The 17,584-nt window shown below is 44.7% G+C and overlaps 1 protein-coding gene across 7 annotated transcripts in view; it reads left to right on the plus strand.

The window, feature by feature from the left end:
* The window catches only part of farp2 (FERM, RhoGEF and pleckstrin domain protein 2), a 68,559-nt gene extending 52,430 nt beyond the window's left edge, over window positions 1–16,129 (plus strand). For 3 of the 7 annotated variants that reach the window (XM_070545878.1, XM_070545879.1, XM_070545882.1), the window contains exons 19-28: window positions 3,257–3,387; window positions 4,036–4,104; window positions 4,196–4,285; window positions 6,127–6,147; window positions 7,392–7,474; window positions 8,884–9,002; window positions 9,168–9,337; window positions 15,389–15,496; window positions 15,575–15,726; window positions 15,808–16,129. In XM_070545878.1, the coding sequence (XP_070401979.1) occupies window positions 3,257–3,387; window positions 4,036–4,104; window positions 4,196–4,285; window positions 6,127–6,147; window positions 7,392–7,474; window positions 8,884–9,002; window positions 9,168–9,337; window positions 15,389–15,496; window positions 15,575–15,726; window positions 15,808–15,901 (1,037 nt within the window). In that variant the 3' untranslated portion in view covers window positions 15,902–16,129. Of the gene's footprint in view, window positions 1–3,256; window positions 3,388–4,035; window positions 4,105–4,195; window positions 4,286–6,126; window positions 6,148–7,391; window positions 7,475–8,883; window positions 9,003–9,167; window positions 9,338–9,719; window positions 9,860–15,388; window positions 15,497–15,574; window positions 15,727–15,807 lie in introns of those variants that run through there. The other 4 variants (XR_011516947.1, XM_070545881.1, XM_070545880.1 and 1 more) reach the window with 4 other exon arrangements.
* The last annotated feature ends 1,455 nt before the right edge of the window (window positions 16,130–17,584 follow it).

The following is a 17,584-nucleotide window of genomic DNA, read 5'->3' on the forward strand; positions in this document are numbered from 1 at the left end:
ATTTATATAAAGTGGATCCAGAAGTTGTGACGGAGATAACGGTGCAGTGCGCCTGGCTCTGGTGTTAATCAAGTTAAATTATATCTCTTTGCAACAATTTTCACAAGAAAACAGAACAGTTAAAAGCAGGGCTTGTGTTGACCGGACAGTTCCCGTATTTGACCGTTTCTTTTGACGGATAAAGAATAGAAAGAATTACCCCGACGCATGCACACGAACTGACATTTTATTCTACGCACATCGCAGATGTAGCTAAATCACTCAAGAAAAGATTCCCATCTGAACATCTGAGCTGGACACTGCTCAGCGCAGCTCGCTGTCAGCATGTACGTACGGTCCACAGCGAGCTGAAGATGTGGAGAGGGGCTTGGAGCGCGTCGCAGAACCAGAGCGCCTGCAGGAAGATTCCTCCCACTGAAGCGAGACTTGTCACTTAGAAAATGTTCCCTGATTATGAAACTTTGGCTGAATAGCGCTTGTTCCTGTCTCCAATGTGGCGACACATCCAGGAGCCGTCTGAGGAGAATCCCAGAATCTCACATCCTCTTCAGCTCAGGAAGCGCCGATATGATTACGCACAAGCGTGACGCGTCAACCCGGTCTCACAGTAAGGCCGGGTTGGACCTGTTCAGGTTTACGCAGACAATCTTTACATTTAGAATTGGCATACAGGTGTAAAATTAATGCAGTAAAATATAAAGCATTTTATTTAGATATCCAATCATTATTTTACAAACACAGAGAGCCGCATCAGATGGATGGAAGAGCCGCATGCGGCTCCAGAGCCGCGGTTGCCGACCCCTGACCATGCATATTTTCACTGGCAATAAGGGGCAGTGCATACTTAAATCATTGCAGGCAAACTGTATGCTTGTGTTTGAGTAAGACCTTACCAATGGATGGTCATTAGGGTCAAAAATCCCTGGGAGAACAACCTCCAGCAAAATGACAAGCGCATCAGACTCCCTTTCATCAATGGCAACAACTGAAGATGTAAATGTGTAAAACAACGACGTTTATAAGTGGTGCAAGTTTTGTAACTGTTTGTTAAAAATCAGTACATGCTTTATGTCCTCACGGGCTCCCGTAGAATGAGACATTGCATAGAATATGGCGTCGCCCACTTCCATGTATTGTAGACCCGATTTTCAGGGTTATATGTGATGCTACAACACCGCTAATATTTTTTAACAACTGGTCATCATTTTAGTCATTTTCAACAACATTTCTGTGGATATTTCCAGAGAATTACAGTAAAAACTACACATCGTCTATTTAAGTCAGTGGTAGAGTTGCATTTCTGTTAGCCAATCAGAGGAGAGATGTGTGAATATCAGAAAATAAGAGTCCTTCCATCTTCTGCTCCCCTATTCTCTGCTCTTAACTTCTACTCCCTGAAACAAAAGCGCCAGAGCTTTTTTCCCTCTGAGATCGGCCCACAGCATTTATACCAGAGACCACTGCAGATGTATTGAAAAATAAAAGTGAACTTAGTCTTTACATTTTGGGATCAGTTACTTTTCAGACAGGGACAGGGTTGGTTCGGATCCATTTTTCTTTGTTAAATGAAATAATTTTAAAAGAGCATTTTGTTTGATATTAACTAGGGATGAGCCGGATACTCGTTTCAGATGAGTATCCGGTACGGATAAAGCATTTTTGACGAATACGAGCATGAGACGAGTAAAACTCGTAAATATCTGTAATCGTGCTGAAGGAAAATCCTCATTGGGCAACTGACTGTCTTCACGCTCTGTGATTGGCCAGTCACACAGAGCGCCCGCCCCTCCCTACACACAAAACTCTCTAGCCGGCCGGGAGCGCAGTCCGTCCGGCTCATCCACGCACACACACAGACAGTAACGGATCTCGCTGTGACTGCTTCACTGTTGCTCACGTTTCTTCAGTTTTCCCCAGGTTTTCTTCAGCTCGCCTCTTTTTCGGTTGAATATTTAAAGTTACTTTTTTCGTAACTTACATGGTGCATTTGACAAGACAGAGCTGACGTGCTGCATCAGTCACTCACTACCTCCGCTCCGGTCGGGTTTTTTATTTATTTTTTTACTCCCTCTCTCTCCCTCTCACCCTCTCTATCTCTCTGACACACACACACACACATACACACACACCTCAATCAACATTGTTTTGTTTAACTTTGTGTGGGGCAAAATGCCAAGAACGTTAAGAAAAAAATCAGTTTAATCAAATTAAAATTAAAAAATATATATAAAGTTGTGTCTGGTTCTAGCATTTCATATTTCCTAGTTCCTACTGCATGAGTTCAGATGTATTAATCCATGCACTTAAATAGTAATGTTCTGGTTTTATTGAAACACTTGTTCTGTAATAGTTTCTTTACTATTGTGATAAAAAATATTTAATCTCAATTCTGAGGCTGCTCTGTAAATAGTTTTCAAATAAACAATACACATATCAACTTCTGATCATTCCTTATCATTTTCAGACTTAAAATAATATATTGATGTAAACCACACCCACTTCCGGTAAAATCACGCCCACTTCCGGGTTATGCCACGCCCATTCCGAGTACAGATACAGATACAGATAGTGGTGTACTCGCTCATCCCTAATATTAACATTTGTTTACTGATCAGAAACGTTTACGTGACAGGTCAAGTGACTAAGTAAGGGGGCAAACACTTTTTCTCAAAACTGGGCAAATGAAAGGCTTCAAGAGTTCTGATCTCCAGTTGTTGCAGGAATTTAAAATATATGTTTTCTCTTGACTTTTATGAAATGTAAAAATTCGGTTTTATACTGTAGTTGTAAAGATAATCAGCTGTTGTTTTTGTCATTATCAGATTTGTCATTGTCAAATATAAATCAGAGAAAACTGATGTCTTCATGTGTTTGAGAATGATCAGGATCACAGTTTAGGACTATAGTTTCAAGCGTCAGCTGAGGACGTCACTAGAAGAAACAAGCTACAGGAGGGACTTCCTTTTCCAAACGGATGTTTTAAGTCCTGTATAATTGTAAAGTTTTGAATGTATAAGTAGCAGTTAGGCCTAACTGTAACTGGTCTACTACACCCTACAGCTTTCATTAGATCTCCTGCAGGCAAAGGAGTGGTGTTACATACAAGGATCATTTGAACAGACAGCAGTTCTAGACTTTGTTTTTGTTCATCATGATACACACACTCAAGACTCAGTGTGTCTTACTATGTTGTGAGTGTGTCCTAGTGGAAAGAAGTGATGTAAAAGTTCATCTCCTTTCTGATCTTTGCTCTCAGAGGCTCTGAAGGAAGTGGCAGAAACAGTCACACAGCTTCAGAGCAGTCTTATACGCCTGGAAAACTTCCAGAAGCTGACAGAGCTGCAGAGGGACCTGATTGGGATTGAGAACTTAACAGCTCCAGGCAGGGTGAGTGCACCGTCACAGAGCCCAGGACACGTGGAGAGGAGAGGCAGGCTAAAACTTGGTTTATGCTTGACGCATTCACTTTCCGCTTGGTGATGCGGCTCGCGGATGGAACGCGCTTCACAACTCGCAGCGTTTATGGTTCGTGCGGCTCGTCTCTGCGGTGAGCCAATATTCTCCCAAACTGTAGGGGGCAGCATGGAGCTCTACGGCATGCATCCAACACTACACCATAGCAGAAGTAAAAATGACTGTTTACAACACGGCATTCCAGCATTTTTAACAGCGTCCTCGTCTTTTCCGACAGTGCGAGCTATTTCTCCCCAAGAATTATTAACAACATGTTGATCACAGTGCTCTCTGAGAGCTGAATCATACAAATGTCTGTATTTACGAACCTCTGTCTTACTAGTTCTTGCCGGTCCGCCATGTTTTTCCGCGTCCGACCGTCCGCATGGTTAAAAATTTTCCTAGGTGCGCGTTGCGGAAATTTTGGGCCGTGCGGAGGCGCGGTGGAGGGGCGTGGTTGTTAAAATGACGCAAAATGACGCAACTTTTCCGCACGGAGCCATGCGGACCTCGCGGACGCGTCAAGCATAAACCAACCTTTAAACTGACTTCCTGTTTCTGACAGACACTCTCTGCTTTTAGGAGTTCATCAGAGAGGGGTGTCTGTTCAAGCTGACCAAGAAGGGGCTGCAGCAGAGGATGTTTTTCCTGGTTGGTGCAAAACTACGACAGCCTCAACCTACAAATGAGATAAATATCATTGCCCAAGTGGATTTCAGCCTTTCTGTGAATGTCGTTCCAGTTCTCAGACATGCTGCTCTACACCAGCAAAGGTGTAACGGCCACCAATCAGTTCAAAGTGCATGGACAGCTGCCTCTTCATGGGATGATTGTGAGTCTAAAAGCTGGAAGTCTCTACTTTTGTCTCGTGTTGCGTTAAGTGGTTATGTTCAAACAGGATGAAAAAAGTTGAAACATCACCACCAACAGGTTTTACAGGCTACCATGTTGTTCTGCACGTGGGGCTGAAAGCTAAACTCACAATCACGGGGGTTTTATTTTGAAAGCCCCAAATAACTAATAACAGTCAAATGTCTTAGATACAATAATATTTGAACATTCAGCAGCAAGGTGAGAGCTTTGTGAATCAAGAGCCAGTATCTTGGAAAAAGTTATTTTTTTTATGTAAAAACAAGATTAATGTCCCACTAGGGGCGACGGTGGCACAGGAGTTAAGTGCTCGCCTTGCAATCGGAAGGTTGCAGGTTCGAGCCCCGCTCAGTTTGTCGCTGTCGTTGTGTCCTTGGGCAAGACAATTAACCCACCTTGCCTGCTGGTGGTGGTCGGAGGGACCGGTGGCGCCAGTGCTCGGCAGCCTCGCCTCTGTCAGTGCGCCCCAGGGCAGCTGTGGCTACATCGTAGCTCATCACCACCAGTATGTGAATGTGTGTGTGAATGGGTGAATGACTGATTGTGTTGTAAAGTGCCTTGGGGGGTTCCAGGACTCTAGAAGGCACTATATCAAATACAGGCCATTTACCATTTTACCATTTGTTTACAAGGAAGGGGGCGGGGCTTAATACATGTTCTAGAACCAGCCACTAGGGGGCCCTCGATCCCTTTAGCTTCACCTTTCATGTTCTGTTCTAGTGAGTAAGGTCTAGCTGCAGACGCAGCCCCGGCCAAACGCGCCCCTATGTACAAAACACGCGTGCACGTACGAAGACGAGAACTCGCATGCGTGTTGCAACAGATGGAAATGACGGTTCAGGTAAAGACAGATTTATGTTTTTACAACTTGCGAAAATTTTGTACATAAATTTGAACGTTTAAGACATAGTTTGATAGATGGCGCATTCGTGAGTTTTTTCTGAAACACTTTTATATAAAATTAAGCATTATTGGCAGTGGGGGAAGACGTCATGAACGCAAATTTTTTTAATATAATTTTTAATGGGCTACATGCAAGCCTTTTGGCCAAAATAAACGTAACAATAGGCTGTTTATTTGACCATTTATGACTCCTCATCTAATAGGCAGCAAACTCACTGGGGGTGGCCAAAAAAAATGCATACATTCATATTTAAACCTGGAGTCCTGTCTGTTTAACTACATTATTACTATTTATTTATTTTCTTTCAATTGTGTTGTTTGCTGGGAGGGCCGCCGTTCTTGAGCTCGGGGGTAGTTCAACAGGGGGGCGTGTTTGGCCGGGGCTACTTCTGCAGCTAGGTATTATTGGTTCCAGTTTCTAGTTACTGGTGACCTTTAACACAGGGTAGAAGTCTGTTTTCTTCTTCTGTGGTTTAATTGCAGCCTGCAGATCTGGTTCTATTGCCACCTACTGTAGACGTTTATCAGGCCCAGCATGTGAACCGTTGCTGGGTTGCATTCTCCTCAGGCTGATTCAGTTGTTGTGCTCTTGGGCTAAACTTGTTACCCTCCTTGCCTGCTGCTGCTGCTGGTGGTCAGAGGGACCCGCGGTGCCTGTGTGGCAGCCTCGCCTCCATCGGTGTGTCCCAGGGCAGCTGTAGCTGCAATGTAGGTCATCACCACCAGTGAATGTTTGTGTTGCAAAAGCACCTTGAGGAGTTGCAGGACTAATCTAAATACAGGTCATTTACCATAATGAGTCCTGTACGGGCCCTCGTGTGAGCTGGATCCTAACGGTAAAAAGTGTTGAGAGAGAAGGGTTCTCCTAACTCTACGTTTCTGTTTCACTCCTGGCTGCAGCTCATAGTGCTGGATGCTCCGGTAAGTCCAAGCCAGCTTAGACGCCCAGCCCCTAGCGCCACCACCCCATCTTCTCCCATGGCTGTGTAGTGAAAATTAAAAGCACATCTAGCAGATTTGCTACTTGTTTGTAAAAAAAACAGAAAAATTCAGTGATTATTAGATATTTCAGCACTGAGCTCAGTCGTTGCATGTGTTGCCTGAAGTGTAGGACCATAAAGTTTTGACTGGTTACTTAACTTTGCCATTCGCCACTGGCGATTCGCAGACCAACTCATAATTGTTTGTATGTTTCTCCAACCACAGATCAGTGATGTGTGCAGGGATGTTTTTATTTGGCTGTAATTAAGAATATTTGGTCATTTTTGGAGAATATTTGGTGTTTAGTGTAATTTATGTTGCATTGTGGTTCCAGCATTTGCTGATGATTCAGCGCTGAGTCCGCTGAGTAATAATTAGAAACCTTGAGTTTCCCGCTGCAATTCTTCTAGTTTGAATCATGTCATGACTTAATGCTCAACTGAGACAGAAACCTGCAGATTCTTTGATGTTTTTGTCACATAGACCGTGTGTCATCCTGTAAACGGTTATCCTTTAAGCATGTAACATCGTCCATCACTTTGTTTAAATGTAATTACTTGTTAACATCATTGTTTGCGCTGAATTTCTGCTTTTTGAACTCTTTGAAATGTGTCTGACTTACAAGAATTGATCATTTTTAAGAGGTAAAATGGTGTAAATGACAAAACTACCATAACATTAAATGATACTGTCTTATGGTCTGAAGTAAGATAAAATTCACACAGTAACACATTAAAACATAGCATAGTAGTTTGTGTACAGGTCAAACCATCTGACACCTTCAGATTTAAATGGTTTAAATGATGAAACTATAAAAAGAAGTAGTGTTTACATTGTGTATCAGGTGGATGTTGGGGTCTTTTTCATTTAAAGTTTGGTCAAATTAACAATTAAATTAAGTTTTGGATGTAGCTTTAGCCCACTACCTGTAAAACAGAATGGACTGCACCCATTCTTTCTCTTGTGGCCATGCTGAACAGTGTTAACCTCAAAATGTAGTCATCTGTAAACACGAATGTTTCCTTCCGGACATTTAGGCGCTTTGCCTCGAACGATCACACTTCCTGTAATTTTTTCCCAGTGTGAGATCAGTCATGCTCCATCATCATTTTCCAAGTAAAATTAGAGTTGTCTAATGTTTATTTTATCTAACACCTACTATATCACACTTTCATCATTTCCAGGTGGAGGAAAGTGAAAATGAATGGTCCGTCCCTCACTGTTTCACCATTTACTCGGCTCAGAGGACCATAGTGGTGGCTGCCAGGTGAGCCGTGGTGTGTGTGTGTGTGTGTCAGGGGTTGTATGAACTAGTTGACTAGTCGACTTCACGGCTCTGTAGTGACTTTTTATGCCTGTCATCGACTAGTCGCTGTCACGTGATAATGACTGACAAGATGCAGTCCTCCAGGAGGTGATGAGCCCCTGCGCGTCGGGAGGCGGAGGCGACGCGCTGTGCCAGAGCGTCGGTACTGACACCGGCGGTAAAACGGACATTTAACTAAACTGTGACCTTTTCCCTCTTGCAATTTAACCTTCCCCTCACCCCCATCCTAATCTTAACCAGTTTGCGCATGCAAAGCTCTGATCGTTGACGCGCTCCAGACATCTGCGTCCTGAGCACCGCCAAATCAGGTGTCACCACCTCAAAAACAAATTAAACACGCGATCGTTCATGTCGGCTCATTTCCTTTAATGTTTTCTGTTTGTGCCTGATGCGTTTCGCTGCTGCGGAGCGAGGCGCATCACCTGTTTTGTCCTCCGGTGACGCACCCCCAAAATTCCACTATCTCCGCTCCGGCATGAACTCCGCAGCAAAAACGGTCCCGTTGTAGTCGGCCGGCGAGCAGCGGCACTCCGCTGTTTTAGCGGTCGGTAGATCTTTTAGAACTGCAGTTCAAAGGTAACTCATAAGGTGAATATATATGAACCCAGGTAGCAGTTTTTCTTTAGGATTGAGAGGAGATGCAGGAAGATAATAAACAGGCAGGACAGAAAAATAGTCAAATAAAAACAAGTTAGTTTTTGTACCTGCTGGTTGCAACAAACAGACACCATTGAAGGTAATCAGAAGTGAGGAACAGGAAATGAAATAATTATTTTAATGTTTAGAACAGCAGGAACTCCGAGAGGCTGCAGGCGCATCAGTGAGTTTGCGGCCGCTGCGCAGGGGGAGGGGGGAGAGGGCTGAAGCAGAAACTACCGTTGTTTAAAGAGATGTTAACTTACAAAGTTCTTTCTTTCTTCCGATTTGGGCGCAATTTTAATTGTCAAAACTCCAGCGAACCTAACGACCCCCCCCCCCCAGCTTCAGGTGTATGACGTCATCAACGACTAGTCGACTCGATTGTCATTACTTGACTGTCGACTTAAAAGAAAATTAAGTCATGCAACCCCTGGTGTGTGTGCGTGTGCGTGTGTGTGTGTGTGTGTGTTGTGTGCATACCAACACACACACACACACACTACAAAGCTATTTTGGGATTTGAAGCGCTATCATTGGAAATCAGGCTGAAAATACAGAAATATTTGGTTATTTTGGTTATTCATTTTTGTTTTCCAAACAATTTTTTTACAAAATGTACTTTAAGTTTGTATTACAGTAACATAAATCACTGTTTTATCTTTTTTTTATTTAATCAGTCAAACATGGCTAAGAGGTCATTGTAATTGCAGCTCTAAAGTGGAGATGGGGAAGTGGATCGAGGATCTGAATGTGGCCATCGACTTGGCAAAGAAGTCTGAAGAGAAATCCAACATCTTCCTGGACGCCAGCCTCAGCGACTGCTCCAATCGTAAGAACTGACCCTTCATGCGCGCAGAGTGCTGAAACGTGCGCCGGCTCATTCATTTATTTATCTTCCTTGACAAATGCAAGCTTCCTAGAGCCACGAGTACATGGAATGTACAGTTAATCCTTCTCCTCCGCACAACTTCCTGCCCTCCCCCTCCTCCCCCAGGATCATCCGATGAGGTTTCTCTGGAGCAGGAGCAGGAGTCTGAGGATGACATGAACTCCTCCCACACCTCCCTGGACAAGCAGACGCACCACCGTGCCAACACAACCATGCATGTGTGCTGGCACCGCAACACCAGTGTGTCTATGTCTGACCACAGCCTGGCTGTGGAGGTACTCCTCCACCCTCAGCGACCTGCACACACACCTTTGTACATAACCAAACACACGTGTGAAAATCCTAACGCCTTGCGTCTAAGGAGAGGTGATATGACGGCTATCCTCAGCCTGGATCTCAACGTTCCTCCTCTTCTTCCTCCTGTCCTCTAACGCTCCTTCCTTCCCTTGGCATCCTGCTCTCTCCTTCATGTGACTGGAGTGTGATCTGTATTTTTTGTATGTTTTTCACAAATCTAAGCATGCGATGAGACATTCACTAATGATATTTCCCTCTTACAGACATGGAGGATTTGTTCCCCCCTCCCCCGCCCTCCTCTGAGCTAACATGCTAACAGTTCTCTGCACACTTTCTTCTCCTTCTCTTCTTCGTTCTTAGTCTTCGGCTCTCCGGCCGTCTCGCCAGAGCTCCCTCCTCGTTACCTCCTTGGTCAGGGACAGAGGCCAAACACCATCACACATGTTTGCTGGTACCGAAACCAGAACCTCTCTCTCACTGATTACCTGCGCATGAACCAGGTACCAGAGCCAGCAGCTTGTATGGATCAATTGAAAAGCTAAACTAAAAAAAAAGGGTCAGAATGTGATGATTTACAGGCACAAATAATTCTCCTTTTAACCGTAAAAGTTGTGAGTCAGCGGTTGCTGAGTCAGGCTGTTAGAGGTCCAGGGATGAGGAACACTGGTGGGACCTTGTCACGTTTTAGAGGGATGTTAGAACCCAAAATGCAGAACCCAGGATGACACGAGGCAGGAGTGGATATGAAGAAAAACATCCTTTTATTGTAGGATGAGTCCAAAAATAAAAATAAATCCAAAGGCAGGGAGCCAACATCCAAAAATCAGGAAATGATCAGGAGATCCAAAAACACCAGGGGAACGGGCAGACTGACAGAACAACTCACACTGACAAACAACAATGGACCGACAAGACACAGAGACAAAGACAGGGCTTAAATACACTGGGGCATGATGGGAGGCAGATGAGCTGCAGGAATGTGGAGTGGGGGGGGAGGACCAGGTGAAAGCAATGACTAATCAGGGAAGAAACTAACATGACCTAAGAGTGAACCTAAAAACAGAAAAGCAACCATATAACTGAAACTCTAAAGGGAAGGAGAACTACAAAAACCGGTGGGACAAAATATATTAAAGAGACTAATAAAAATGAAAAGCTGAAACTATAAACACTGCAGAGGGGTGACTGGAGAAGACTAAAGGAACACAGGAGACACATAAATGAGATGCAGACAAAGGACACATGAGGGCGCTATGAAACACAAAAGGAGAACCTGGAGTGGGAACTGGAGGGGCTGGGGAACAAAGGGACACAGAACTTGGCAGACCTGATCATTTAAGACCATAACCTCATTTGCACACTATCGGGGTGTTTTATTAATCATCAAAAACAAAATTACAGCTAAACTATTAGAAGAAGTCATCGTTTAATATGCAGCAGTAAGGTAAGAGCTATGTGAACCAACAGGAGTCAACATCCGGGTTTTACTCAGGAACATGAAAACTCTGAGTACGTTTACCCTGGCCGTTTCTCAAACCCAAAGACGCTAGTACGTTCTCGTGTACTTGACAAGTATGTTCATGGCAAGTACAGCAGGAAGTCCAATTTACCGAATATGAGAGGACGAGGACGGCGTATGGAACAGAAACGCACTCCGTTGTGCCATGGTTGGAAAAACGGCTTAAAAATAAAACAGTTTGTCCCTTAAATAAGAAAATAACAATGAATACAAGATTATATAATATTTATTTAATTTTTGGTCCACTTTTGATCATAATTGATCACACACCAGCCTTCCCTGCTGTTAAATGAAGAAAAACGTTGATTTTTCATCGAGCAGAGCTATTTAAGGCAACACTGCTTTTGTTTTGTGATAGCGGGTTTGCTAGTTAGCATTTTGAGGGATCATGAAGCAAATACACACAGCAAATGTGAGTGTGTGCATGTGTTGGTTGTGCGTGTGTGTGTGCGTGCTTGCATGTGAGTGTGTGTGTGTGTGTGTGCGTGTACGTGCGAGTGTGTGTGTGAGGGATTGTGCATGCGTGCGTACATATGAGTGTGTGCATGTGTTGGTTGTGCTTGTGTGTGTGCGTGCATGTGAGTGTGTGCACATGCGAATGTGTGTGTTTGTGCATGCAAGTGTGTTGGTTGTGTGTGTGTTTGTGTGTGAGTACGTGCGAGTGTGTGAGTGAGTGTGTGTGCATGCATACTTTTGAGTGTGTGTGTGTGTTGGTTGGTTGTGTGTGTGAGGGTGTGTGTGTGTGTGTTGGTTGGGTGTGCATGTGAGGTTGTGTGTTGGTTGGTTGTGTATGTGAGGGTGTGTGTTGGTTGTGTATGTGAGGTGTGTGTTGGTTGTGTATGTGAGGTGTGTGTTGGTTGTGTATGTGAGGTGTGTGTTGGTTGTGTATGTGAGGTGTGTGTTGGTTGTGTATGTGTGAGTGTGTGTGTGTGTGTGTGTTGGTTGTGTATGTGAGGGTGTGTGTGTGTTGGTTGTGCATGTGAGGGTGTGTGTGTTGGTTGTGTATGTGAGGGTGTGTGTGTTGGTTGTGTATGTGAGGGTGTGTGTTGGTTGTGTATGTGAGGGTGTGTGTGTTGGTTGTGTATGTGTGAGTGTGTGTGTGTGTGTGTTGGTTGTGTATGTGAGGGTGTGTGTTGGTTGTGTATGTGAGGTGTGTGTTGGTTGTGTATGTGAGGTGTGTGTTGGTTGTGTATGTGAGGTGTGTGTTGGTTGTGTATGTGTGAGTGTGTGTGTGTGTGTGTGTGTTGGTTGTGTATGTGAGGGTGTGTGTGTGTTGGTTGTGTATGTGAGGGTGTGTGTGTTGGTTGTGTATGTGAGGGTGTGTGTGTTGGTTGTGTATGTGAGGGTGTGTGTGTTGGTTGTGTATGTGAGGGTGTGTGTGTTGGTTGTGTATGTGTGAGTGTGTGTGTGTGTGTTGGTTGTGTATGTGAGGGTGTGTGTGTTGGTTGTGTATGTGAGGGTGTGTGTGTTGGTTGTGTATGTGAGGGTGTGTGTGTTGGTTGTGCATGTGAGGGTGTGTGTGTTGGTTGTGTATGTGTGAGTGTGTGTGTGTGTGTTGGTTGTGTATGTGAGGGTGTGTGTGTGTTGGTTGTGTATGTGAGGGTGTGTGTGTGTTGGTTGTGTATGTGAGGGTGTGTGTGTGTGTTGGTTGTGTATGTGAGGGTGTGTGTTGGTTGTGTATGTGAGGGTGTGTGTTGGTTGTGTATGTGAGGGTGTGTGTTGTTTGTGTATGTGAGTGAGTGTGTGTGCATGCATACTTTTGAGTGTGTGTGTGTGTTGGTTGGTTGTGTGTGTGAGGGTGTGTGTGTGTGTGTGTGTTGGTTGGTTGTGTATGTGAGGGTGTGTGTGTGTGTTGGTTGTGTATGTGAGGTGTGTGTTGGTTGTGTATGTGAGGTGTGTGTTGGTTGTGTATGTGAGGTGTGTGTTGGTTGTGTATGTGTGAGTGTGTGTGTGTGTGTTGGTTGTGTATGTGAGGGTGTGTGTGTTGGTTGTGTATGTGAGGGTGTGTGTGTGTTGGTTGTGTATGTGAGGGTGTGTGTTGGTTGTGTATGTGAGGGTGTGTGTGTTGGTTGTGTATGTGAGGGTGTGTGTGTTGGTTTTGTATGTGAGGGTGTGTGTGTTGGTTGTGTATGTGTGAGTGTGTGTGTGTGTGTTGGTTGTGTATGTGAGGGTGTGTGTGTTGGTTGTGTATGTGAGGGTGTGTGTGTTGGTTGTGTATGTGAGGGTGTGTGTGTTGGTTGTGCATGTGAGGGTGTGTGTGTTGGTTGTGTATGTGTGAGTGTGTGTGTGTGTGTTGGTTGTGTATGTGAGGGTGTGTGTGTTGGTTGTGTATGTGAGGGTGTGTGTTGGTTGTGTATGTGAGGGTGTGTGTTGGTTGTGTATGTGTGAGTGTGTGTGTGTGTGTTGGTTGTGTATGTGAGGGTGTGTGTTGGTTGTGTATGTGAGTGAGTGTGTGTGCATGCATACTTTTGAGTGTGTGTGTGTGTTGGTTGGTTGTGTGTGTGAGGGTGTGTGTGTGTGTGTTGGTTGGTTGTGTATGTGAGGGTGTGTGTGTGTGTTGGTTGTGTATGTGAGGTGTGTGTTGGTTGTGTATGTGAGGTGTGTGTTGGTTGTGTATGTGAGGTGTGTGTTGGTTGTGTATGTGTGAGTGTGTGTGTGTGTGTTGGTTGTGTATGTGAGGGTGTGTGTGTTGGTTGTGTATGTGAGGGTGTGTGTGTTGGTTGTGTATGTGAGGGTGTGTGTGTTGGTTGGTTGTGTATGTGAGGGTGTGTGTTGGTTGGTTGTGTATGTGAGGGTGTGTGTTGGTTGGTTGTGTATGTGAGGGTGTGTGTGTGTGTTGGTTGTGTATGTGAGGTGTGTGTTGGTTGTATATGTGAGGTGTGTGTTGGTTGTGTATGTGAGGTGTGTGTTGGTTGTGTATGTGTGAGTGTGTGTGTGTGTTGGTTGTGTATGTGAGGGTGTGTGTGTTGGTTGTGTATGTGAGGGTGTGTGTTGGTTGTGTATGTGAGGGTGTGTGTGTTGGTTGTGTATGTGAGGGTGTGTGTGTTGGTTGTGTATGTGAGGGTGTGTGTGTTGGTTGTGTATGTGAGGGTGTGTGTGTTGGTTGTGTATGTGAGGGTGTGTGTGTTGGTTGTGTATGTGAGGGTGTGTGTTGGTTGTGTATGTGAGGGTGTGTGTGTTGGTTGTGTATGTGAGGGTGTGTGTGTTGGTTGTGTATGTGAGGGTGTGTGTTGGTTGTGTATGTGAGGGTGTGTGTGTTGGTTGTGTATGTGAGGGTGTGTGTGTTGGTTGTGTATGTGAGGGTGTGTGTGTGTGTGTTGGTTGTGTATGTGAGGGTGTGTGTTGGTTGTGTATGTGAGGGTGTGTGTGTGTGTGTTGGTTGTGTATGTGAGGGTGTGTGTTGGTTGTGTATGTGAGGGTGTGTGTTGGTTGTGTATGTGAGGGTGTGTGTGTGTGTGTTGGTTGTGTATGTGAGGGTGTGTGTTGGTTGTGTATGTGAGGGTGTGTGTGTGTGTGTTGGTTGTGTATGTGAGGGTGTGTGTTGGTTGTGTATGTGAGGGTGTGTGTGTTGGTTGTGCATGTGAGGGTGTGTGTTGGTTGTGTATGTGTGAGTGTGTGTGTGTGTTGGTTGTGTATGTGAGGGTGTGTGTGTGTGTGTTGGTTGTGTATGTGAGGGTGTGTGTTGGTTGTGTATGTGAGGGTGTGTGTTGGTTGTGTATGTGAGGGTGTGTGTTGGTTGTGTATGTGAGGGTGTGTGTGTGTGTGTTGGTTGTGTATGTGAGGGTGTGTGTTGGTTGTGTATGTGAGGGTGTGTGTGTGTGTGTTGGTTGTGTATGTGAGGGTGTGTGTTGGTTGTGTATGTGAGGGTGTGTGTTGGTTGTGCATGTGAGGGTGTGTGTGTTGGTTGTGCATGTGAGGGTGTGTGTTGGTTGTGTATGTGAGGGTGTGTGTGTTGGTTGTGTATGTGAGGGTGTGTGTTGGTTGTGTATGTGAGGGTGTGTGTGTTGGTTGTGTATGTGAGGGTGTGTGTGTGTGTGTTGGTTGTGTATGTGAGGGTGTGTGTTGGTTGTGTATGTGAGGGTGTGTGTTGGTTGTGTATGTGAGGGTGTGTGTTGGTTGTGTATGTGAGGGTGTGTGTGTTGGTTGTGCATGTGAGGGTGTGTGTTGGTTGTGCATGTGAGGGTGTGTGTGTTGGTTGTGTATGTGAGGGTGTGTGTGTGTGTTGGTTGTGTATGTGAGGGTGTGTGTGTGTGTGTTGGTTGTGTATGTGAGGGTGTGTGTTGGTTGTGTATGTGAGGGTGTGTGTTGGTTGTGTATGTGAGGGTGTGTGTTGGTTGTGTATGTGAGGGTGTGTGTGTTGGTTGTGCATGTGAGGGTGTGTGTGTGTTGACATGAGGCAGACAGAAACTGGGACAGCCCCTGCTCTGTAACACCTGTGCAGGTTACAGCGTGCACCGACACGTTCTACAACGCTGATTCTATATTCCAGCTTCTGCTTTCCGTCTGCTAGAACCAGCTGTCCGGCTATCTCCTGAGGAAGTTCAAGAACAGCAATGGCTGGCAGAAACTTTGGGTTGTTTTCACCAACTTCTGCCTGTTCTTCTATAAGACTCACCAGGTGGGCCAGCGCACGCTCACGTTCAGATTTAAAGCTCCGCCTACAGCGCAGGTGCTGAGACGTGTTCATCTTTTCCAGGACGACTTTCCTCTAGCGAGCCTCCCGCTGCTCGGCTACACGGTCAGCACCCCCGATGAGTCGGACGGCATCCACAAGGAGTACGTCTTCAAGCTGCAGTTCAAGTCGCACGTGTACTTCTTCCGAGCAGAGAGCGAGTACACCTTTGAAAGGTTTGTTGGAGCGATAAATGAGGCGGGGCTGACCTGGAGTCGGATGGTGCTGAAACGGTACCTGCTGTCCTCTCTCCACAGATGGATGGAGGTGATCAAGAGTGCAGCGAGCACAACGGGCCGCATCAGCCTGCTCATACCTAAAGGTGGTCCTGTGGAGATGAACGGAAAATGAGCAGAGCTCTGTTTATCCGGGGGCTGGGCCTCTGGTGTCATGTGTAAAGTAAACGTTTGAACTTTAACAACTGGAGACTGAATGAAACTACCAGATTAGTATTAATGTATTTCAGCTTCTCTGATTGTGCTTTTTCTAGTATCGATATGCGTACCACTCACCTCAGTTTAAGGGATATAATGAAAGGGAGGTTTGTATATTGTAATTGTTGCTTTGCGTGGTTAGTGTCTGGTTATGTCGACTCGTGAGAAAAAATGGGACCAGCAACAAAGCAAAGGGCTCATTTTGATGCCTTTTGAAGTATTTTCTGCATCATCTTGTTTGGTACTTTGACTGGGATACAGGTGAACCACAGCATGTGAAGCACGGGGGTGCAGCTAAGTGTCGCGCTCTGTTGTCATCGAGGAAAGATTCTGCACGTGTGCTATGAAGGTGAGCTGAAGGGTAACGTAAAGGTGGAGACAACACGTTTGGAATGTCTGCATTTTTTAGCAGCTGGGATAAATGGAAATAAGTATTGTGCAAGTCCAGCCTGGAGGTTTATTTTCCTGCTAAGAACACGACTGTGTTTTTATTTTTATTTTTATTTTGTTTTTTTTTTTAAAAACGGAGCTGCTCTGCTGAGCACTCTGGGTTAGTTATGGCCAGTTTGATGCTATGCCTCTGTAATAACATGTGTAACCAGATGTGTCCTGTTGTGTTATTTAACAATCACTAAAGACTGCAGCAGTTTCATTCTTAAGTACAAATCTGAAGTGATTTCTAGTGTCAGGCTGTAGATAAACAGGAGCTGACCTGGTTTAGTGTTTCACCTGAAGTCGTTGTTTGTTTTATATTTTCTGTGGAGACTGGAATCTGTTTTCTTTGTGTGGTCTTCACCTGGAGCCTCGACAGGAAGGGATGGAAGAGGCCATCTTTAAACCGTTTGACATCCTGTGTGTGTTTAAAAACGTTGTTGCACAGCATTTTACTCACTATTTATTTCATAGTGTCATCATGTAGGCTTCGTGTTATCCCATTGAAAATATAAAAGAAATAAAACTCAGTTTGCAACTGAATGCGAGTGTTTTCCTGTGGCTTGGAGGTCGTGTTGGGTCAGTCGAGGTAGCAACATCTCTCAGGAGCCACTAGATGGCCCAGAGATCATTAAGTTAGTTAGTAATGCCCCTTGAAATGTACCGTGGGATGCAAAGGTTTGGGCAGCCTTGTTAATCTTCATGACTTTCCTGTATAAATCGTTGTTTGCTGCGATAAAATATTCCAGTAAATATGTCAAATAGGAGACAACACAGTGATGTTTGAGAAGTGAAATGAAGTTTATAGGATTTACAGAAAGTGCAATAATTGTAAAAACAAAATCACACAGGTGCAAAAAGAAACTAACTCAGTATTTAGTAGATCCTCCTTTTGCAGAAAAAACAGCCTCTAAATCAGGGGTGTCAAACTCATTTTAGCTCAGGGGCCACATTGAGGGAAATCTAGTCCCAAGTGGGCCAGACGGGTAAAATTTAAAAACAACTTCAGATTGTTTTCTTTTATTTAATACAATCAATATAAAACAAGGCTGGAGCCTGAGGACAGTGTATCCAAAATAGTACAAGTACAACACCTGAAGTGTACTTGAAAATTTGGAAAAAAAAAAAACCAATCAATAAAAAAAACATTCCTTAGTGATTCAAAGTG

Source organism: Nothobranchius furzeri, chromosome 16 (assembly GCF_043380555.1).
Source record: "Nothobranchius furzeri strain GRZ-AD chromosome 16, NfurGRZ-RIMD1, whole genome shotgun sequence".
Lineage (NCBI taxonomy): Eukaryota > Metazoa > Chordata > Actinopteri > Cyprinodontiformes > Nothobranchiidae > Nothobranchius > Nothobranchius furzeri.